Genomic DNA, 23,517 nt, shown 5'->3' with positions numbered 1-23,517 from the left:
AGGGCAAAGCCCGATCGCACCGCACGCACGGGGTCCCCTCTGCAGGCGGAGGGCATCCCCAGTCTCACCCACATGCACGGGATCCCTCTGAAAACTTCGAGGGCAAAGCCCGATCGCACCGCACGCACGGGGTCCCCTCTGCAGGCGGAGGGCATCCCCAGTCTCACCCACATGCACGGGATCCCTCTGAAAACTTCGAGGGCAAAGCCCGATCGCACCGCACGCACGGGGTCCCCTCTGCAGGCGGAGGGCATCCCCAGTCTCACCCACATGCACGGGATCCCTCTGAAAACTTCGAGGGCAAAGCCCGATCGCACCGCACGCACGGGGTCCCCTCTGCAGGCGGAGGGCATCCCCAGTCTCACCCACATGCACGGGATCCCTCTGAAAACTTCGAGGGCAAAGCCCGATCGCACCGCACGCACGGGGTCCCCTCTGCAGGCGGAGGGCATCCCCAGTCTCACCCACATGCACGGGATCCCTCTGAAAACTTCGAGGGCAAAGCCCGATCGCACCGCACGCACGGGGTCCCCTCTGCAGGCGGAGGGCATCCCCAGTCTCACCCACATGCACGGGATCCCTCTGAAAACTTCGAGGGCAAAGCCCGATCGCACCGCACGCACGGGGTCCCCTCTGCAGGCGGAGGGCATCCCCAGTCTCACCCACATGCACGGGATCCCTCTGAAAACTTCGAGGGCAAAGCCCGATCGCACCGCACGCACGGGGTCCCCTCTGCAGGCGGAGGGCATCCCCAGTCTCACCCACATGCACGGGATCCCTCTGAAAACTTCGAGGGCAAAGCCCGATCACACCGCACGCATGGGGTCCCCTCCACAGCCGGAGGGCATCCCCAGGGGAGTGAGCACCCCACTCCCCACCGCCTCTCTCTTTTTCTTTTGCAGGTTCCACTGTTTTAAGATTCATCGCTGCTGTTGTCCTGTCAATGGCTTCTTCTTTTAGAAGTTGTTTATGAAGACCAACCAATTACAAAGCTGCGGCCCTATCTTCAGTTACTTCTGGAATATAACAATTTCTGTTCATCTGAGTTATAGTGCTCATCTTTGACCCATGGATGCCAGTCTCGAGGTGGGATTGCACTGGTGGTTACCCATCCTGCATCAGAATTTTGCACTCCCAATGGCAGCCCACAGCCAAGCAGCACCATTCATCCATGCCTCAGCTTCATCCGTTGCATTGGAACAAAAATGGACTGATGTTCTGAGAAGCACCCCAGGGAACAGAGAGGGGAGGGGTGTGGAAAGGAGGGAAAGAGAGGAGAGGAGGGGAGAGGTGAGGAGGGGAGAGGTGAGGAGAGGAGAGGAGAGGGGAGGAGAGGGGAGGAGATAACATTACCAAGGCAGGACATTCCCTTCATGAACTCCTGTTGACTATGCCTGGGAACGGTTTTGTTCTACAAGTATCCTTCAATAGCAGATAATAACCTTAACTTTGCCAGGGACTGAGGTTAGACTAGCAGGTCTATTTTCTGGGTATTTTCTCCTCCCTTATTGTTGATCACTGTAACACTGTCTAGGTTCAAGCCAGCAGTGGCCTCCCACCAGCTTTGGCAAAGTGTTGGGAAGGGTCCAGCTATAACGTCTACGAATCCTTCAGCACTCTAGTATGAATCACATCAAGCTTTATAGACTTACGAACACTCAGCTCACACAGCTATTTCTTGACAATTTCTGTGGCCACGGTTGGGAAGTCACTGCTCTGCTGGTCACAGTCCCCTAATTCTGAGGACTCAGCAGTGCAAAACCTATCCCTGTTAAAAACCGAGGCAGAAAACAAACAAACAACAACAACAACCATCCCCCCCCCTCCCTCCTCCCCCCCATGAAATGCCTCAGTCTTTTCCTTATGTTATTATAAACAATGCAGACAGAAGGTGATGTTTCCTCTCCTCTGTCATTACAAATTATATCAGCTTTACCGCAGCTGAAACTGTTTGTGATTTCCACTGGAGAACAGACTCCTGAGTAACATTCTGCTGTATCAGCATTTGTTAAACAGTTCAGTAGAAAAGTAGAATGTGTACGGAGAGAATCAAGAGGTTAAAGCTTCAATTTACTCCAAAGTCCTTGTCTTTTTTTGCAGAGAATGTGGATTTATTACATACGGTACGCTATTTCTGCCTGAGTTCTGAGAGAATTTTTACAAAAAATTTTATCCAAAATGATTTGACTCTCATTTCCCAAAAAACTGTTTCTCTGTGTTGTCATTAGGTGATGCTGAGTAATTCAGACACTGTAGTTATGTGCCCTTTCAGGTAGACTTTCTTGCATCCAGCAAACTCAGGGTAGGGACAACACACATTCATCTGGCAGCAGTAAGCCACAGAAGCATCCCTTCTATTTTCCACACTATCAGTTGAATAGGGAAGTCTTCACTCTATCAGGTGCCACAGGACAGTGGATTGTCTCTATTTGCATTTGAGCTTTGAGAAAAGTCTGTCTTAGAGGAGACTGGATGTTTTCATGCATGTTTTGTTGAACATACAACCTCTACAACTCTGTGAATCTAGTGAGCTAAATATGTACTCATGTATACAGCAATGTGGTGCTTTTACATGATGAAGTTGTTGTTTCCTGGTAGCATTTATTTGAAGACACTCTTATCAACTACAGAAAGTAAAGACAAATGTTTCTCTGTAAACTTTTTCTAACTGTTGAGGCAGGAAGAGGGATTGGCAGTACATGTTGGAATGACGTCACAGGTAATCCTTATCAACAGATTCCCTTCTTATCTATACAGCACAGATGACAGCTCTGCTCTCCAGAGTTCACAAGTTAGTCAGAAGACCTCTAGCTTTTTGCTGTGACAGAATCCCCGACTTCCTTCCCTCCTCTCCTCTCCTCTCCTCTCCTCTCCTCTCCTCTCCTCTCCTCTCCTCTCCTCTCCTCTCCTCTCCTCTCCTCTCCTCTCCTCTCCTCTCCTCTCCTCTCCTCTCCTCTCCTCTCCTCTCCTCTCCTCTCTTCTCCTCTCCTCTCCTCTCCTCTCCTCTCCTCTCCTCTCCTCTCCTCTCCTCTCCTCCCTTCCACTCCCCTCCCTTCCACTCCCCTCCCCTTCTCTTGTCCAGACATTTTATAAAGCTTACAAGGAGAAAGTAAATGTAAAGGTACCCTCACTACTTAAAGCCTGGGAGCTGTTAGATGCTCTCATTAGGAAGATGGAAGAGTTAAGACACATGCAAAACACAGATTAATAAACTGCATATTGCTGTGAAACATTTTGTGCTATCGGTTCTTTAAACTATTTCAACTGTAAGATTCCTTGCCGTTAGACCTAGACAAGTCTCTACACACATATTGATACCACTTCTCTGCCTATACTAGAAATGGAACCACGGAAAAATGTTTGTGAGAGAGTAAAAGAACTGTAGCCATTGTGAGAAAAGATGGAGTAAATGTACAAAAGCAAAAGTTGCAGAAAAACAAAATAGAATCAAAATGTTTTGGAAAAAAAAAAGGATCACAAGGGCTACATATTCTCAGTTTGCACAAGTATTTGGGATCTGACTGCCTGTAAATTACCTTAGGCCACAATGAACAAAGCATCTCTGAATCTTTAGGACAGTTTGAATCACAGTAATGCTCATTCCAGTGATGCAGGAGCAAAACTACCAAAATGCTGCTGCAAGACTATCCAAACAGTGTCTTATAACTTCCAGCACTCACACCTCAACCATATACACAAGAATACCAAATGGGGTCTGAGATAAAGCTGAAGGGAGATAACAAGATGCAAGGAAAGAAAGCTTAACAAAGACAGTTTTTGCAGCATGCCTTTTTTTCCCCCACAGTATTTAGAGCTGATTAGCAAATGTGGAACTATGTAATCACCAGTGAGCACAGAGGTAGAAAGAACTAGGAATAAGTCTCTTGTTTCAGCCACGTAAGTATTTTGTGACAGAATAACCATGGTGAGATGTTGAAAAATGCTGCATGAACAGACTGCCATCACCTGAGAAGCAGCATAAACAGTCAGCAATTGATGTGGTTTTTGTGCATTTCAGTTCAAAATAATAATAAAGAAAAAGAACCTGGGACTGTGTTCAACACTTGGATGGGCTGCTGGACGCAGATCAGAGAGATAAAAATCCAAGTCAGTACATCGGCCTTTCTGTTGGAAGAGGAGAAGTGCTATCCATAACCCACAGTATCTTGCTATATAGCAGAGGCCACTAGTCATGGGACATCAGGTTGAAGCAGGCTGGTAGCAGGGAAAATATCAGACCAAAGCAGGCTCGATGGGCGGGCAGGATAGCAAGGCCACTGGGGAGAAAAGAAGCAAGTGGCTGAGGGGAGACACAGAAACACCTACTTTGTCCAACAAACCAACCAACCAAGAAAGCCTGACAACCAGCAAGACCCGTGGTCACAAGGAACTGCAGACAGGAACGATGCAGCTGATTTTCTGGCAGAGAAGGTGGGTGGAGAATTGCAGAAATGCACCAGTTTCCCTCCCTCCCATTTCCTTCAAGGCTGTTTTTCTCAGAGCTTTTCCTCGCTCTTCTCCTCCCCACAGCAAGCAGCCAAGCTGGGAAGAGGAGATTGCCTCTAAACTCAGCAGAGTGCCTTGAGCACAGAAAGCTGGTAGGAAAAAAGTAGACATAGTTTCCAGCTGTGGCAGCCATAGCAGAAAAGCCTGCGCAGTGACAGAAATGAAGGCTGTTCCTGAGGTAAGGAAGGGTTGTCTTTCTTTTCTGCTCACAGCTGTCTTCTTCATATTACTGGCCAAGAGGATTCGGGCAATGGGGTATGTGAACTTTGTATCCAGAAGGGTCTTGCCCATGTCCCACACGTGCGGGGATTTAGGGTTTCTTGCTCTTCCTGTTAGTCACCCAAGTGGCCGTTCTAAGGCTGTATTCAGAGTACAGAGAACTGCAACATGGGAATGATTTCACAGTAGGTGGCCACAATTTTCAGTGTGAAAATCAAAAAGGCTGTTGCAACAGATAATTCAGGAGCACAGCGAATGTAAATAACTCACACTTTCCTAAGTGCCAAGAGGTGAGAGCTTACACGTAGCAGAATAGCAATGCTTTTCCCTTTTCATCTTAGTAAAGCTGTTTGGTGCTCACTTCTCTGCCTTAGTCTGTATTTGGAAAGCAAAAGCTCAGTGTTTTATTACCCTAAGAAGTCAGCAGCATTGTATTATAAAGGTACAAAAGCAATAAGGCCTTTAACCTTTGTAAGAAGTTTACAGGATGTCAAGATGACATTGTTTTTGACGGTTTCTGTTAATGACCAATGTTAATGGACATTGTTAATGGACATTTCAAAGATATTGGACAACAGCCTTTTTTTATTCTTTGTTTTTGTTTGTTTGTTTTTTAAGCATGGTGGCAAATGTGGTTGAACATAATCTTTAGCTGATGCATGTAAGGGAGCAGCCAAGGCAAACAAGGAAGGAATCTGGAAGCTGAGAATCATAGAGGCAGGCAAGAAGTAATGGCCTTGCCAGCAAGGGCTTCAAATCCCCTGTACAGGAATGTGGAGGGTAAAGTAGGTGTGGTGGTAGGAGCCTGGGGGAATCAAGAGTCAAGACCACCAGGCAAGTCCACTGTGAGAAGACAGATTCCAGGTGAAATCTGTTGAATCAAGTCTGTAGGTCAGGGTGCAAATCATGGTATGTGTAAATCCATAGATGTGGCTTCAGTGCTGCTGCAGCATAGCTCAGAGGGAGATCATGCATGAAAACAATAGAAGGCTGCTCCCATTCTGGGCACTCAGTGGTACTGTGTGAGCAAGATTTCTTCTAGCTTTTTCTCAAACGGCTCCAAGGCATATCAAGATTTCTCAGACAGCTTTATTTCACCAGAGAGCCAGGCTCAAGCACAGGGAGCTGAGTGAGGGCTGGGATGGGGTAGTGCAAGCCAGCCCCTACCACTGGCATGGGAGAATCTCAAACTGACAATTCCCTCAGCATTTAGACTACTCGATTTACTCCTTGTACGCTACTTGACTCTAGTCAGAAGTACTTTTCTAGGAGCGTAGGGAGAAGGCATGGTCTATGAGCAGTGCTAAATTTATCGAGTTGTCCTTTCTTCATTTCTTTCTGTAAGTCTCCTTTTTTTGTTCTCTTCAGACCGGTGACCAGGAGCTGGGGACAGGTACGAAGAAAGAACGATGTCTTCAGGAGAAAAGCCTACTTCTGTGTGCACTTCTTCTCAGTACACTCCTTGGTTTTGCATTACTCATCACCTACATAATGATGACTTGTGCTCTAGGTATAGTGTGGAATATCCTTTTCCCTGGTTCCTTGCCCACCGTATTTGTAAGATCTGATCCTCAATCTGCCTCTGTTGCTTATTATGCTCAGTATCTGTGTGAGGGTAAGACTTTCAGAAAGACAAAGAAGCATAAAAATGTACCAGCTGTAAAGCAGGCAGAATGTTCTGCCTCCTCCTGTTGCGATAATAGGGAGATATCCCCATGCTTGTCCTTCTCTGACTGCCATTTGATAAGCTTGGGTCCAGCTATGTGAAAGAGGAGCATTCTATTGTCAAACAGTTCTTGAATTTCATTGTCCTGGTTTACAACTTCTCTGACCCTGCTCCATCTGTAGTCAGCTCCAGGAAAATGGGTCTGAATATGAGATTTAGAGCTTGTCTTCTGCTTTTCCATCCCTGATTTAATAAGCCTAGTTCTAGTTTTCTAGTACCAAACACTGCATTTATGTAGAGAAAACTCCTATCCAGTGGGGAAGCTGTGAGGAGAGGCCAGGAATAGTCAGTTATCTTTCCAGTTCACTAAAAAGCTATCTGCAGAATAGTCCACACAAATGCTTACGTGTATAGATGGCTAAATATTGCAGCTGTGTTTTTTATTGGTGGATACTCGTATCTCCTACTCCAAAATGAGCACTCCTGACACTTCATCTGGCATTTTTCTTCAACTTCCCCATGTATATTTCACTACAGAAATGAAGGAAATAATTGTTAGTTTTGATCGTGTCTATTTCCACTCCACGTACCTCCTTCCATGTTAACAGTTGAAACGATAGTATGAAAATCTTGCTTTGATTTGTAAGTGGTTTATTTAATGATGGAGCTGATCTTATGTTGATACAAGACAGTCTGACACAAAATGAGAACGTACAGCCAGGGATTAACGGTATTTTAGATAAAGGAGGTTTTTAATCAAAGCAAGATACACCAGCAAGGTTTTGTCCTGTTTTATCAGAGGTCATTACCAAGAAACGTATGTTTCCCATGCTTGAACGTCTCCCTGAGTGTATTGACCTTTTCTCCTTACCTGCTCTGTGCTATGTCCTCCTTTTTCTCTGTGTGTTAACAACACCAGTAGTTTCTTGTTTATCATTTGGTCAGACCAGTGCATGCTGTTTCAGAGAAACCAGAGGAAAGGTTGAGGAATCCAACCTGTGGCTGCCGAGATAGAACGCCTAGAGGGCACCACCTCTAGACTGACTACCTGTCTCTTATCTAAAGAATCTCCCTTGCAAAGTGCAAAGGCAGCCTTGGTGTGAAGTCAAAGAGTCAAAGACAGGTTTATGCTACTGCATCTTCAGCAGAATCTTACAAGATATGAAACAGTTGTCAGTGTGCAATGGAGCTTGTATCAAAAATAAATGTTATTGTAAGATTCCTCTTTCTTATCTTTTTCTTTTTTTCTTTTTTCTTTTTTTCTTTTTTTAGTTGTTGAATGTGTTACCCTCAATTTTCAATGTCACTGCTCAGTTCTCTTGTTTACCTTCCTACCCAGGATCATGTGATGTTGAACCGAGTCTTGCACTCTTGGCCAGACTTCTGAATTCTAGGAATGACACTGTAGAGCCCTGTGAGGATTTCTACCAATACGCTTGTGGCAGCTGGGAAGGCAAGCACTCAAGCACAGAAGTATCACAAAACAGCTTTGATGTGTTGTTGGAAGAAAACCAACTGATACTGAAAAGGCTTTTAGGTAGGAAGAAGTGGTTGGTGTGGTACTTTCAGTATCTTCCTCAGTCAGAGATGAAAATACCAGTAACTGAATTCACAGTCATTCCTATCAGGAACTGAGTCCAGTTTTTTTGTTTGTTTGTTTGTTTGTTTGTTTTTTCATTCTTCTATTGTAGCATGTGCAGATTTACACATGAGAAGTAGCACTAAAATACTTACATTTCAAACATTTTAGTTTTTCTCTCCAAGTGTAATAGATGGAAGTCACACCTTAAAACTCAGGAAAACCAATTATCTTACTGCCTTCTAAAAGTAGATGCTTTTTGCTGTGCATGTCTGAATGTGCACTCTGGCTATGTCCTGATTTTGTATGAGACCAAAGCCTAGATATGCACCATCTTGATGTTGCCATCAGGTTCCATGCAAATAAACTCATGTATTTGGTCTCAGGAAGAGTCTCGGCAAACACTAGGTCTCTTGCTTTGGGTTACTCGAAGAAGTATGGATGTGTTTACTAAGTTGGTCTGAATCAAAGTGAAACATGATATTCTCTTAAAAATTTCCTTCGGTCTAATACTGCCCATCTTTATTACCTCTTTTGTAATTTTTTTTTTTTTTTTTTTTTTTCCCCCCTCAGAGGCCCCACACATTGAAACCAGAGGCTCAGCTAAGGAAAAAGCAATCTGGTTCTATCGTTCGTGCATGGACACCAAAAGGATAGAATCCCAAGGAAATCAACTATTGAAGGACCTCATAAATCAGGTGAATGTTTGTGCTACTTCCTCTCTTTCCAGAAGATGATTCTTGTAAGGGATAGGAAAGGGTGATGCTCAGGCTATATGATCCTATATGACATAATTTTGCTAGCATCTGAAATAAACTCAAGGTAGACAGACCAACTTCTGGGAGAGAAATCTTTCTTTGAATGTTGTTTAAGGATTTGGCTTCCTGCTCCTCAGGCACATAAATCTGCCCTCGTGACTGTACAGGACTGCCAAGTGGGATCATTTTTAATCTCAGAAGCTCAGTTCCATAGGTTTCAACTGACAGATCCAGGGGCATCTGGCAAAATGGGAGGAATGCTTGTGTCTGAGATACAATGACCATCTGCTACTCCAGGTTTCAGAACAACTTGCTTGGAGTGGAAAATGCTTCTCTTGTCATTCTGGGAGACTCCTCCCAGAGCCAGAGAAGGTTGTCCATCCTTCTGTTAGCAAATCACATTTATGCCCTGACGCAGACCCCTTTCCAGCTGGAGGAAAATGACTTCAGTCCAACCGGTGTATCTGCTTGTCAGAGAGGAGGGATGACCCTACATCCCTGACGATTTTTGTTGAAATGAATAACTTCAGAGAAATGTGCCCCCTTTCCTCTCTCCTTCACAATTTTGCTTTCTTTTTTTTTTTATTTTTTAATTATTTAATTTTTTTTCTTTCTTTTTGTTTTTCTTGTACACCATTCTGCTGATAATTATAACACATTTTTGCTGTGTCACAGAATGGCAGTGTGGTTGAGGCTAGAAGGGGCCTCTGGAAATCGTCTTATCCAACTACCTGTTGAAGCGGGGCCATCTAGAGCCATCACCCAAGACCATGTTCAGATGACTTTTGAGTGTATCCATGGAGACAGACCCCACAACCTCTCTGGGCAACATATGCCAGTGGCCAGTAACCCACACAATGCTTGCTGCTGTTCATACAGAATCTCTTGTGTTTTAGTGTGTGCTCATTGTCTCTTGTCCTGTCACTGGGCACAAATGAAGAGCCTGATTCCATCCTTTCCACACCTTCAGATACATCAATATACGTTGATAAGATCTGTTCTGAGCCTTTTCTTTTCCACACTAGACAGTCCCATCTCTCTCAGCCTTTTCTTGTAAGAAGCTAGCAACCCTTAACCATTTTTGTGGCCATTCTTTGGTCTCTCTCCATTAGGTCAAGTCTCTCTTGTATTTTAGAGCCCAGACCAGCACACAGTATTTCAGGTGTGGCTTCACTAGTGCTGAGAAGAGGGAAAGAATCAATTATCTTGACCTGCTGGCAGTACTTTTCCTAATTCTGCCTAGGATGCCATTAGCCTTCTTTGCAGTAGAGGCACATTACTAGCTCACGTTCAGCTTGGTGACCACCAGAACTCCCAGGTCATTTTCTGCCAGACAGATTTTCAGCTGGGTGGCCCTTGTGATATACTGGTGCTTACAGCTGTTCTCCACATGCAGAACTTTGCAGTCCCCCTTGCTGAAATTCATGACGTTCCTGTGAACCCCTTCTCCAGATTGAGCAGGTCCCTCTGGATGACCCTCTGGTGAATCAGCCACTGCTCCCACTTTGGTGTCATCTGCAAATTGGCTGAAGTTACGCTCTCCTCTGTAATGCATACTGTTAATGAAGACATTGAACAGGCTGTACTCAGAAGGAATGACTGGGCTATGTTGCTTCTTACTGGCCTCTAACTAGACTTTGCAACTCTGGATCCAGCTGTTCATCCTGTTTTCATTCAATCCGCTTTGCTTGTCTGCACATCCAGCTCATTCATTCAAACCTTAACTATGAAGTTCATGTAGGAGACAGAGTCAAAAAGCTTTACTGGAGTCCAGGAAGATGATATTCATGACTCTCCCCTCTTTTACTAGGCCAGACATTTCATTAGGGAACGAAATGTCACCATGACTTCCTCTTGGTGAAGCCATGCTAACTATTCCTGATAATTTTCTTCTTCATGTGCCTTGAAATGTTTTCCAGGATTAGCAGCTCCTTCACCTTCCCAGAGACTGAGGTGAAGGTGATCAACCTGCAGATCCTTAAGTCTTCTTCCTTACCCTTCCTGAAGACAGTGACATTTGCTTTCCTCCAGTACTCTGTAACTTCTCTCAGTCTACACGATCAATCATAGATTATTGAGAATGATCTCATAATAATGTCTGCCAGTTCCCAAACACTCGTGGGTTCATCCCATCAGGACCTGTGGACTTCCATACGTCCAGTTTGCCTGATCTGTTTCTCTTCCACCAACTATACATCTTCCTTGCCTTTCCTCATAGCCTCTGGGACCTAGATTGCCTGAAGGTCAGTCTTGCTAGTAAAATCTCTGTCAAAGAAAGTTGCATCTCAGCCTTCTTCCTTTCCTGTGTATCCAGGTCCCCCGACTTATTTATCAGCGCTCACACATCTTTCCAAGTCTTCACTTTGTTACTGATATATTTACAGAAGCTATTCACGTTGCCTTTGATATCCCTGGCCAAATTCGACTCCATTAGGGCTTTATTCCTCCATACTTAGACAGTGGCCCCCCAGGCTATCTGCCTTTGTTTCCATTCTCTGCACGCTACCTTTTTGTGTTTGAGTTTGGACAGAAGCTCCTTGTTCATCCACATAAGCCACCTGGCATTTTCTGCCTGACTTGCAATTCATTGAGACAAAGTGTTTTGAGCTTGGGAGAGGTGACCCTTGAATATCAACTAGGTATCGTGGGCCCCTCTCCCCAACCCCCCAGTGTCATCTTGCAGTTTGCTGCATTGCTTAAATGAAAGTTACAGGTAAGGAAGGTATGCAGAAATCTTCATGAGTTTCTTCTCTTGCTATTTGCTTTATTGTTTCTCAGTTGTCATAAAGACTGAGCTCGTAGGGGTGAAAAAAGTTTGTAAATATGAATCAAACCACTGTTTTTCTCACCACTGGTCATGCTGTTTCTCTCCTCTCTAGGTTGGTGGATGGAACATCACAGGCATAGGGAAAGCAAAAGATTTTAATGAAACTCTTCAAATTCTCATGGGCAGATACAACACTTTTCCCTTTTTCAGAGTGCTTGTGGGACCTAGTCCTTTTGATCCCAAGACCAATGTAATTCAGGTGAGTGATATAAGAACAGAGAATGATCTGGAAGCGCTGGGAGTGAAGAGGCAGTTACACAGTTCATGAGATCCAGCCCTGCTCAAGTAAAGCCTGTGCTCTTCTCTCAAGAATGTTTTCCTAACGTTTTCTTTAAGTATCTTAGTTCCATTACACACACACACACACACACACAACCCAACAAACCAACCAACCCACTGTTCTGAAAAATGAGCAGATGAGAAAGAATTCATTATTTTCATCTCCTCTGTTTGGAGATGTGCAAATTTCCACTGCAGAAGGATCCGGTTCTCCTCTTCCTGGATGTGACTGTTAGAATAACATACAGTACATGTGAAGTGTTTCATACTCTTAGAATGCTGTTGATTTTGCAGCTCATAGAGAAATATTTAAGAGCATTTATATTTGAATTCCGGTCACCGCGGATTTGTAATGAGATTGCAAATGAGCTGCAGATTGTGATAGATGCACAAAAACTGCTTAGTAAACATTTTTCAACAGGAAAGCAATTTGTTAGCATTTCATATTCTGTAACATGGAGACAAAAAACATTTCTTTAACATCTTATTACATTTCCAGTGTTTCTGGCAATACTGAGATATTTGTCTTTTACTCCTTTTCTGCAGATTGATCATCCTGAGTTTGAGATGCCAGCTGAAAATAAATTCCAAAAGACAAATTATCTTGAGGTAACATATCAGAGGCTGGAGAAAGGTAACAAAAGCTGTTTGGTGTAGGGATCTCCTTGAATTGCTTCCTGATTCAGGGTGCCCTATTTCCTTGGGGTATGCTCAGAGACCTCTGAAAATGTGTCCAAATGGAATTTATTAAGTAACTGTTTAATTTTCTAAAAATAGAGTCGTTTCCAAATTGTAACCAATTTTTAGATGCCAGAATTAAAAATGTTAGTGTAGAAAGAAAAGGTTATGATTTATGTGTGTATGTGATTATTCATTTGTTGTTATTTACTGGGCAGTGTGAAACTGGGGTTCCCTCTGTGTTTCACCTTGCAGAATGTTTAAAATACATATATATATATTGATCAAAGTAAAGGCATTATTAAAGTCTGTGTACCTGGGGAGTGATTGGTAGCATTTTAAGGCTATTTTGAAGTATTTTAACGAGGGCTGGGGAAACAGGGTCTTTGACCTTTGGAGTCATTGCAACAAAGTTAATTTCATCACAATTACAGTTTGTCTGAAATAAGCTCATTTTTATGCATACAAACTGAGCTCATTTCAGTTTCTCTGTCGGAATCTTTCAGAAGAGTTCTCAGAAAATAAGGCCGTATGCAAGCATTCGTGTCACAGCTCCTGAACATAGAAGCAATACTACCATTTCCTCTCCAGCCAACATTCTGACTTACCGTGTCACTATCTACTACAGGTCTCTCCTTTGAGTCCAGAGATAGCTCTAAAGCAATTATGATATCTGAAGAAATAGTCTTCAGATGGAACAAAATTAAGAATATTTCCTTTTGGGATCCCACTGCTCTTCGCTAAAAAGGGAGCTATGTTTGGTAAAGTGGATTCCACATGAAAAATGACATGAGGATGTTGTGGTGAAGAGGAAAAATTTTTGGACAGGTCTGTTGTGGTTTAAAAAGACTGAAGCTTATGTAGGCAGGATGGATGGATGAATGCATGGAGTGACTAACTTTTGGTCATGTCTCTCCCTGTGGTCACATGCTCACCTGTATTGCAGGTTCTCCGTGTGTATCTCTCATATTTGGAGAAACTGGGAGACCTACTTGGAGGTCCACAGGATGGTCCTCCTCATTCCCTTTCCCTTACCTTGTCCTTCATCTCCAATCTCCAGCGTGTTGTCACCCCACTGCAGGAAAGACAGCAGAGGGGAATGCTGTTCTTTCGCACAACTATTAGGGATTTACAGGTATTTGTCTGTGCCTTAGAACTTGAGAAACACAATTACATATGACATTCACATTCTGAAAGTCCAGATCAAAACAGATGCAAGAAACATTGTTTAGATACCGTTTCCTTGCAACTTACCCTTGGAGTCTACTGAAGTTTGAATAACTTATTAATTTGCTGTCTCTTTTTTGATAGCAGTTGGACTTTTCAGGCCACAGATTCCACTAATTTATACTGACGTAATAAAATCAAGATGTTATTCTCCTTTTCTACTCTTCTCAGCATCCATAGTATAAAACAACTCAACTCAACAGAGTTCTCACTTAAAAGTATCAAAGAGACAATCTCAGTTTCTCTATTATTTCTTGTCAGGTGATTTAGACTGGTGGTTCACCACATAAGCTTTGTTTTCTTTCAGGAAAAGGCACCTGCTATTGACTGGTTGTCATGTCTCCAGGCTGTCTTCCATCCTATGCCAATGAACCTCTCTCAGCCAATTGCAGTGCATGATATGGACTACTTAAGAGGCATGTCACAGCTCATTGAAGAATGGAACAAGGAAAGGTGAGAATTAATATTTATGTTTAGTCAGGACAGGGCTACAGTAGTGATATACGTATAAATATACATATGTGCACATACAGTATGGGCCATTCCAATAGCTGATCTTACATATTCAGTCACTCCAGTAGCTGGCTTCAGGTTGCTTGATCTCCACAGTTACTGGTACCTTCATATATGAGCCACTGAGACTTGCAGCCCTGCTCTGGCTGCAGGTACTCATGTATCTTCTTGCAGCAAACACATATGTATGAACAGATCTCTTCAGTAGGTTGTACATACTGTTGGTCTTTTCATGGGCCAACTCTCAGACCCTTTGTCTCTTCAGGATCCAGTTCCATCCCTGCCGCACTCCCACCCCAAAGGAGAGAGTGTGCTCACTCAGAGAATATTTAAGAATAGCATTAAATGAGATGTGACCACACACAGGGCTCAGTGGGACAAACATCCTGGCAAGCCACAAGTTTACACCCAGCCATTCCTATTTATCAATTTTCCCTTTTACCATGCATGTTCCTCCTAGTCCATCATCTCTCCCTTTTGCTGCCTCTGCTTGTTCTTATAAGCATCTCATAAGAAGTCTCTAGAATCCTCCAGTCCTCTTGAGATATTCCATAATAAGTTTTATCTAGTGCTAAAATTGTCTTTCCCATTCCTCCTATAATTCGTCCTGTACCCTTGAAGTTAATTACCCCTTGAATCTTCAAGGTGTTCTTGAGGGTGTTTCTTTGGTTGACTCACATTAGTGGGTTTCATAGCAAAGTCAGTGGGGAAATCAATCCCCTTTTGATATCCCCAGCAGTAGACCAATCAGGACATTTTGTTGCTATTGTTCAGGCTACCAGGTTTCCTCTGCCTCCAATGATTCCTCTGGCACCTGACATACCTCTTTGTTTATGATGGCCTCATAACATGACAATCTGACTATTGCTGAAAAAAAAAATTCACTCTGTTGACTTTGTTCTCTTATTCATGGTTTTCTGGCACTTCCAGTGTGTTTTTGCATGGTATTCTGCCTGCCTCAATTCATATTTGAATATTCAGTTCATAAAACTGAATACTTCTTGTTGTTCAGAACCAATTGGCTCCTGCACATTTCTTAATGTTCTTAATGGCAAAAATTTGATTTCATCTAGCCAGGAGGTGACTTCATCTTAATGTGAGTTCAAGTGTTTTTTTGTATTGGTCTTTTAAAATGTCATTTTCCTACAGGGTCCCGCATATCTATATGATTGTTTGTCTGGTTGGGAATCTCTCCCCAGCTCTTGATAGTCGATTCCAAGATGCACGCCAGGAGCTATCTAAGATGCTTCATGGGAAAATGGTGAGTTAATATTTAGCCGTCTTCTTCAGCTTCTACAACCACTGAATAAACTAAGACACACATTCTGGATGTTCTCTTGATGTCTCACCTAGATAGAGCTTCTTAGATTTGGTGTGCACCACAGCCTGCAAGATCAAGAGAAGCCTTTTAATGAAGCCTTCTTCCTCTAGCTACAGGAGGTGCTGAGTTCACAGGCTCTCGTCCTGTTGGGGGACTCAACCACACTAACATCTGCTGGAAAAGTAGCATGGTGAGCTGAAGGCAATCCAGGAGGCTTCTGAAATATATCAAGAATAACTTTCTGAGCCAAGTAATGGACAACACTATCGGGGAGATGCAGTGCTGGACCTATTGCTCACTAGCACCAGGGAACTTATTGGTGACATCAGGATTGGAGGTTGCCTGGGGAGTAATGACCTTGCAGTGCTGGCTATCACACTCTTGAGGGATATCACATAGGCAAAGAGTAAAATCAGCAAGCTTAATTTTAGGAATACCAAATTCCAGCTCTTCAGGCACTTGGTAAACATTTTACCCCCTGGCAAACTCTCCTCAAGGGCAAGGGAGAGGAACAGAACTGGCTGATCTTTAGGGAAGCTTTCCTGAAGGCATAAGAGCTCTCCATCCCCAGATGCATGAAGTCAGGAAAGGAAAGCAAGCAACCAGCATGGCTGAACCAAGGCTTTCTGGTCAAACCGAAGAGCAAGAAGAAGATTCATGGGCAGTGGAAGCAGTGAACCTGGGAGTAGTATAGAGATGCTGCCGGGCTGTGTAGGGATGGGGTCAGGAAGGCCAAGGCCTAACTGGAACTGAAGTTGGCAAGGAGTGCAAAGAAGAATAAGAAAGGCTTTTATAGGTATATCAACCTGACAAGGAAAGTCCAAGAGGACACACCCTCCATAGTAAGCTAGTAACAACAAACAAGGAGAGAAGGCTGAGGTACTCAACAAGTCTTGTGCCACAGTCTTCACTACTGGCTTCTGTTCACACAGTCTGTGAGCAGATGGTTTGTAACGTGGGGACAGGTGGAGCAGGGTCCCTCCCACTCTAAGCAAAGGTCATGTCTGTGACAACCTGAGGAACCAGAAAATCTGTAAATCTATGGGTCCTGGTGAGATGCATCCCAGAGTCCTGGGGGAACTGGCTGGTGTAGTTGTCAAAGCACTCTTGATGATATTTGAAAAGTCATTTTGGTCAGGCAAAGTTCTTGGTGACTGGAAAAAAGGCAACATCACACTCATTTTTAAGAAGAGTAGAAAGGATGACCCAAAGAACTCTGGACCTGTAAGCTTCAGCCCTGTTCCAGGGAAGATCATGGAGAAGATCTTCCTGACAATGATGCTAAGGCATGTGGAAGAGAGGGAGGTGATACAGGACAACCAGCATGGCTTTACCAAGGGCAGGTCTGCTGTGGCCAACCTATTGACCTTTTATGATGTTGTAACTACATCAGTGGACAAGGAAAATACTATAGATATCCTCCATCAGGAATTCAGTAGTGCCTTTGATATTACCTGCCATAACATCCTTCTCTCCAAACTGGAGAATTATGGATTTGATGAGTGGACTATTTGAAGGATAAGGAACTGGGAAGACCATACCCAGAGAGTGGTGGTGGTGGTTCAATGATCGGATGGAGATCAGTGACAATGGTGTCTCTGAGGGGTCAGTACGAGGACACACACTCTAATATCTTCCTCAATGACACTGACAGTGCACCCTCAGCAAGTTTGTAGATGACATATCCAAGAGACAGGATATTATCCAGAGAGATCTTTATGGATTTGATCAGTGGAACCAGGAGAACCTTATAAGGTTCAGCAAATCCAAGTGCAAGCTCTTAGACATATGTTGTAGCAACCCCCACTACCAATATAAGCTGAGGAATGAAAGGATAGAGCACAACCCTGCCAAAAAAAACCTGGGGTTACTGGTGGATGACAAGCTGGACATGAGCCAGCAATGTGCCCTCACAGCCCAGAAAGTCAAATGTATTCCTGGGATGCATCAAAAAAATCATGGCCAGCAGGTCAAGGGAGATGATCCTGTCCCTCTACCCTGAGACGGTGAGACCTCACCTGGAGTACTGCATCCAGGTGTGACGTCCTCAGTGTAGGAGAGACATGGGCCTGTTAGAGCAGGTTCAGAGAAAGGCCATGGAAATGAATCCGAGGAAATGGAATACCTTCTGTACGAGGAGAGGTTGAAAGAATTGGAGCCATTCAGCCTGGAGACAAGAGGGCTCTGAGGCAACTTGACAGCAACATTTCAGTATTTAAAGAAGAAGGCTGACTCTTTAGCAGTTTTGCTGTGATAGGAGAAGGGGAAATAAGGATAGAATTAGAGAGAGTGACCTAAAGTTATGCCAGGAGAGGTTCAGTTGTGTTATTAGGAAAAAATTATGCTAAAAAAGAGTGATGAGTTATTGAAATGGGCTGCCCAGGAAGGTGGTGGAGTAACATTCCTGAAGTTGTTCAAGAAACATAGATGTGGTACTAAGGGACATGGTTTAGTAGGGATATATTAGTGGTAGGTGAATGAATCCCTAGATGATCTTGGAGGTTTTTCCAACCTTGGCGATTCTATGATTCTATGAAATGTTTTCAGACTAGAACAGGAGAGATTTAGACAGGACATAAGAAAGTTTTCTACAATAAGGATGGTGAGGCACTGGAACAAGTTACCCAGAGATGTGGTGGATACTCCAGGCTCTGAGCAATCTGATGTAGCTATAGATGTCTCTGTTCATTGCAGGGGAGTTAGACTAGATGACCTTTAAGGTTCCCTTTCAACTCAAACAATTCTATGATTCTAGGCCAATAACTGCTTCATGCTGGTGGTAGGTGGATGGTTGGACTAGATGATCTTAGAAGTCTTTTCTAACCTTTATATAATTCTATGATTATATGTTTCTCAAAAAGTTGTGACATGATATACTAAATTTTAGAGAGCTAATTGCACTGTCCCACGGAATAGGAAACTATATGTAGCTAACCACCTTCTATGTTTTTGTCACAGCTAGAATATGAGCATTCTTCTTGTGTGAGTTTAAGTATTGTAAGTAACACAATGCTTTACCATGTTGAAGTTTTCTGAAGTAGCTTAAAAGGTATTACCTTACATCCACAGCTGTTATTTTTAAGTAGCATTGTATAAGCTACTGACTGCATGCTCACATATCTTTTTACCGTCTTCATCCTCTTGTCTTTTCACTCTCATATGTCTTGATTTCTTTTTCTATTCTTACAGATCCCAGATGAGCGCTGGAGGAAGTGTTTGACTGATACCAGTTCTTTCTTTGAGCCAGTCCTAGGGCAGATGATTGTGAAAGAAATTTTCCCTCAGCAGAACAAGAAACTTGTAGGTATTCATCATCTTAATCCCCAGTAGAGCTCAGCTTCATCCTTTTTATTTATTTATTTATTTATTTATTTTTTAATCCCCTAACAACTAGACAATACAATAAGGCATGAAGATATGAAGATCGTGTATAGGTTTTATACCTTTTTATATATCATGTAGTTGCATATTTCCTCTCCTCCTTAGATAAATGGGTTCAGAGCAAGGGCACTGTCATTGCTAGAATAAACAACATTAAAATACCTGTTATTACCTTTATCTCATCTGTTAACTAAGTCACGTCTCCAGCACAAATATGGAAATCCTACAAATACATGGAGTTTCAGAGTGCTTAACTGGAATGACAGTATCAACGTTATGCATCATAAATCCTGAAACTTTAAAGCAAGATTTTCAGTCATAAAGCCAATAAGCAGATGATAAATGAGCAAAGGCTACATAATGTTTATGACCAGTTGTAACAGAAAAGAAGTAAACATCAGAAGATTCTGAATGGATCCACAGTAAAAGGAAGACTTGCCTGCACTGTTGAAAAAGCTTTTTTTTTTTCTCTTTTCTTTGGTTATCAGATTTCAGGGTTTTTTTTGGGGGGGAGGGGGGTGCAGGGGGGGAAAGAGCGAGTTAGTATAGGCACCATGTTTTATAAAGAGTTTGCAGTGAGAAGGATAAACAAGTCCATGAAAGGACACTGGAAACCTAAGACTGTACAAGGCTCAATGAACAAAGCATAATAATTTTTGAAGGAGAGATTTAGACTCTCCAGACTTTTGGAAAGGGAGGCACCAATATGAAATACTTATGGATACTGGATTTTCATGTCTCCGTAGAAACGGGGCAATTATTTGATCCATTCCTGTTGAACAAAAAGGGATTATGAGACTCTTATTTACAGTGATAGGCCAGAGGAAAAGGAGACTGGGAATGAACTGTGAGAGCTGTGAGGAACCACTGGATGCCTAAAGAACCCAGATCTAAGTGGATGAGGAAACTACTATTTCCCCTTTCATCAAGAGAACTACTGTATTTTAGTTGAATTGCTGGAACATGGGAAGACAGTAGGTAGGCCTGGACATTGTTTTTCTGCATTTGTGAATGTGCCTTCTATTCTCCATTGCAGGCTGAGCAGATGTTCTCTGAGATCCAAGATGCCCTCTGTGGTCAACTGGATCAGCTGGAGTGGATGGATGAGCGAACTCGCCAAGAAGCTAAAATCTTGGTGAGTGCACAGGGCAGAATTTACTGAGGCCATTCTTTCCCTCACCTTATCCACACACCAAAAACTACATGGTTTTCTAAGTGCCATCAGGCATGTATGATCATACACTGATACATAGGCAGAGAAAGGCTGCTGAGATTTAAGGATGCTGAGAATTAACATGAGTTACACTGTGCCTTGAGTTTTGTATGTCTATAGAATTTAAAGCCTATCAACTCAATTTAAGAAAACACTATTATTTTAAAAAAAGAAAAAAAGAAAAAAAAAAAGAAAAGAAAAAAGTGCAATAGTAGGTCATAGGTCCCCTAGTGAAGAAAACAGAGTAGCAAGAGGAGATGAAACATCTTCTTGAAACAGAACAGTTGATTTTTTAAAGGTCTGATTAATAAGATCATAGTTTTGTTGCTTAGAAATAGTTCATAAAGAATTACCAGAATTCTCTCTCTTGTCCTCTTGTTGGTCATGCTGCTTCTTCTTTTTTTTTTTTTTTTTTTTTTTTGGTTGATTTCAGGTGTCCAAACTACAAGTGGAAATTGGCTATCCAACTTACATACTCCAGACTGACAAAGTGAACCTGGAATACCAGAACGTGAGCTATATAATATAACTATCTGCCTTTCACCAGCAGTTTACCTGTACTGGCTGATATTTTGCCTGCTACCAAAAGAGTTTATGACTCCTGAATCAATGCATACATCATATTGCTCTCTTTCTGAGAATGAATCAAACAACCAGTATCTGTTGCTTCTATGTTGTTCACTGTTGCCTGTGTTGTCTCCTCTTGATTGTGATCTGCTTGCATGTTCTGTTTGGCTACAGATAATGTTCCTGTCCCACCTTAAAGTGAAGTATCTTTAGAACCAGGAGATGGAGAACAAACAAACAAACAAACACACAATAAAATAACAGATGTTCCATTAGTTTGTCTTTTGATGAACAATTTTTTTGTTGCCTATGGAATCTTCCTCTTACTCATACTATACAATTCATTACTCGATCATTCCCTGTGGTGGTGACATTTCCTTACTCTTTCCTTAGCTGGAGATAAATGAAGACACTTTTTTCCTAAATGTGGTGGCTTGCTTGAAGAGGATGAGGGAGAATTCATTCTCAAAGCTCCTTCAGCATCATTCACAAGATGTGTAAGTGTCAGTACTGAAATGAAAAATAATCAGAATAATGTACTTGTGGAATATACTTGTGATCATTTAAACCAATCCTCCCATTTAAAGCAGGTTCACTCAGGACTGTGTCTAGCTTTATTTCTGTGTTCTGCTGAGGGTGGAGGGGACATGGGCAGAACTGGACACAGTAGTGACAGATGATGTTTAATCAGTCCTGAACTGAGGGGCATAATCACCTCTCCTGACTTACTGGTGACGCAACTTAATCCTAAGGACAAGATGCTGCTGTTTTATTCAGCAAGACTATGTTCCTACCACATATGCAAAAAATAAGCATTGTCTTGTATTTTCACATATCTTATTCTATCAAAAACACCACTATTGTGGAGGAAGCCCCAGGCTCCTGAGAAAAGGACTTTTTCTGCCCACTGTCATAAACTCTCGATAAAGAGAAATAGTTGGTGTCTTGGGCTCAGCTAACTGACAGCAAAGCACTGACTCGATGTGAGTATTGGTGGACAGATCTCAAAGGGAGGACATAGATGGTTCTGAAGGCAGGCAGTGGAATTCAGTATGCTTGGCATCTGACATTTTCAGTGTTGATCATCACAGGAGGTTAATAATCTTGACTTATTTGACAGAAGAAGTTGTGAAGAGTAATCCCTTAATGTGTGTGAAAGCTACACTCATACCTCCGACTAACTGTAAATAAGTGAAGATTTATATCACATACCTTTAACTCTAGATAATGTGAATTTCATCCTTTTAATCTGCTGTATGAACAGTTGTAATGAACGAACCATTTCTGCAATGAAGGATAAGAGCAATCCACGAGGCAAAGAGTCAATACATTCTCTCATTGATCTTTTTCTGCTTCTAGCTGGCAGGTGGCTCCCTGGGCTGTCCATTCATACTACTCACTAAGGAACCACATGGTGGTCTTTCCTGCTGGAATGTTCCGCAGCCCTTTTTTTGATGTGGATTTTCCCAGGTATGGAGAGTCTGCAAAAGTAAAGCTAAATGTAATCCTTTTACTACACCATATTTTCATAATCTCATCAGATCTGTCCTTAATTTGTTTTTCTTAGAGCATTCCAGATAAGGGGGAAAAATTGCTGTTTTCTGAAGCCAGATGGATATGGTTTGATGGTTCTTCTCTTCAAGGGTAGGAAGGCCCTACTGAGGGATCAGGACAGCTTGGATTTATGGCCTGAGGCCAATTGAGGGAAGTTCAACAAGACCAAGTGTCAGGTCCTGCAGTTTGGTCACAACAACTCCATGCAGTGCTATAGGCTTGGGGCAGAGTGGCTGGCAAGCTGTCTGGAGGAGAAAGATCTAGAAGTGTTAATTGACAGCCAGCTGAACATGAGCTAGCAGTGTGCCAAGGTGGCCAACAAGGCCAATGACATACTGGCTTGTACCAGAAATAGCATAGTCAGCAGGACCAAGGAGGTGATCATCCTTCTCAACACTGGTGAGGTTGCACCTCAAGTATTGTTTTTGGCCCCTCACTATAAGAAAGACATCAAGGTTCTGAAGCATGTCCAAAGAACGGCAGTGAAGCTGGTGACGGATCTGGGTGCAGGTCTCATGAAGAATGGCAGAGGGAACTGGGATTGTTGAATCTGGAGAAGAGGAGGCTCAGGGGAGACCTTATCACTCTCTACAGATACCTGAAAGGAGGCTGCAGTGAGCTGGAGCTCAGTTCCATCTCCCTTATAACTGTCAATAGAACTAGAGGTAAAGGCCTTAAATTGTGCCATGGGAAGTTCAGACTGGATATTAGGAAACATTTCTTCTCAGAAAAGGTGGTGAGGTATTGAAATGGACTGCCAGGGGAATAGTAGGAGGCACTGTCCCTTGAGGTGTTTAAGAAAAGGGTAGATGTAGTACTTAGGAACATATTTTAGTGGGCATTGTGGTAGGTGGACAGTTGTAGTAAATGATTTTAGAGGTATCTTTTCCAGCCTTAACAATTCTATGATTCTATGTTCTATGATTCTATAAATGCTAAATTGTGATTTTTATTTTTCACCATAATCAGAGTTTACTGATACAAAATTGGAACTGGAGAAACTAAGCTAAGCCAAGTGTATCATTCCAAGGCAAGTAGGCAGAAGTCTTCTGTAGGTTAACTGCAAAGAAAACAATTCACCTTTCTTTTTCTAGATTGCAAATGCTTCTTAAATTTAACCCACAGAGATCCAATCCAGAGCAAATAAGAGCCTGCCAGGGCAACATCTTTCAAAAAAATCTTTTCAATGACAAAACACGGTTCTGTTCCTTCTTCTTCTTCTTCTTTTT

The 23,517-nt window shown here is 42.7% G+C and overlaps 1 protein-coding gene and 1 long non-coding RNA gene across 17 annotated transcripts in view; both read left to right on the top strand.

Annotated features, from left to right (window-relative positions):
* Positions 1-1,045, top strand: part of LOC146762518 (uncharacterized) — a 30,401-nt gene extending 29,356 nt beyond the window's left edge. Inside the window, exon 3 of the long non-coding RNA XR_014936893.1 lies at positions 903-1,045. This is a non-coding gene — a long non-coding RNA (uncharacterized LOC146762518). The remainder of the gene's footprint in view (positions 1-902) is intronic.
* A 2,445-nt stretch (positions 1,046-3,490) lies between these two features.
* KEL (Kell metallo-endopeptidase (Kell blood group)) overlaps positions 3,491-23,517 on the top strand; it is a 48,675-nt gene continuing 28,648 nt past the window's right edge. For 8 of the 16 annotated variants that reach the window (XR_014936856.1, XR_014936858.1, XR_014936857.1 and 5 more), the window contains exons 1-15: positions 4,191-4,431; positions 4,531-4,684; positions 6,094-6,235; positions 7,731-7,928; positions 8,544-8,668; positions 11,608-11,754; positions 12,381-12,443; positions 13,459-13,647; positions 14,047-14,192; positions 15,402-15,513; positions 18,763-18,873; positions 19,991-20,089; positions 20,601-20,678; positions 21,128-21,231; positions 22,094-22,204. Coding sequence is in view for 5 of the 16 variants with exons in the window: in XM_085523122.1 (XP_085379248.1) it covers positions 4,667-4,684; positions 6,094-6,235; positions 7,731-7,928; positions 8,544-8,668; positions 11,608-11,754; positions 12,381-12,443; positions 13,459-13,647; positions 14,047-14,192; positions 15,402-15,513; positions 18,763-18,873; positions 19,991-20,089; positions 20,601-20,678; positions 21,128-21,231; positions 22,094-22,204 (1,643 nt within the window). In the remaining 11 variants the exon portion in view is untranslated. Of the gene's footprint in view, positions 4,432-4,530; positions 4,685-6,093; positions 6,236-7,730; positions 7,929-8,543; positions 8,669-11,607; positions 11,755-12,380; positions 12,444-13,458; positions 13,648-14,046; positions 14,193-15,401; positions 15,514-15,605; positions 15,764-18,762; positions 18,878-19,990; positions 20,090-20,600; positions 20,679-21,127; positions 21,232-22,093; positions 22,205-22,301; positions 22,954-23,517 lie in introns of those variants that run through there. The other 8 variants (XR_014936854.1, XR_014936852.1, XR_014936853.1 and 5 more) reach the window with 6 other exon arrangements.

Source organism: Coturnix japonica, chromosome 1, assembly GCF_054131305.1.
Source record: "Coturnix japonica strain WE chromosome 1, WE-NBRP24, whole genome shotgun sequence".
NCBI lineage: Eukaryota > Metazoa > Chordata > Aves > Galliformes > Phasianidae > Coturnix > Coturnix japonica.
Note: the sequence above shows the minus strand (reverse complement) of the source record. Positions and strands in the feature narration are given on the sequence as shown.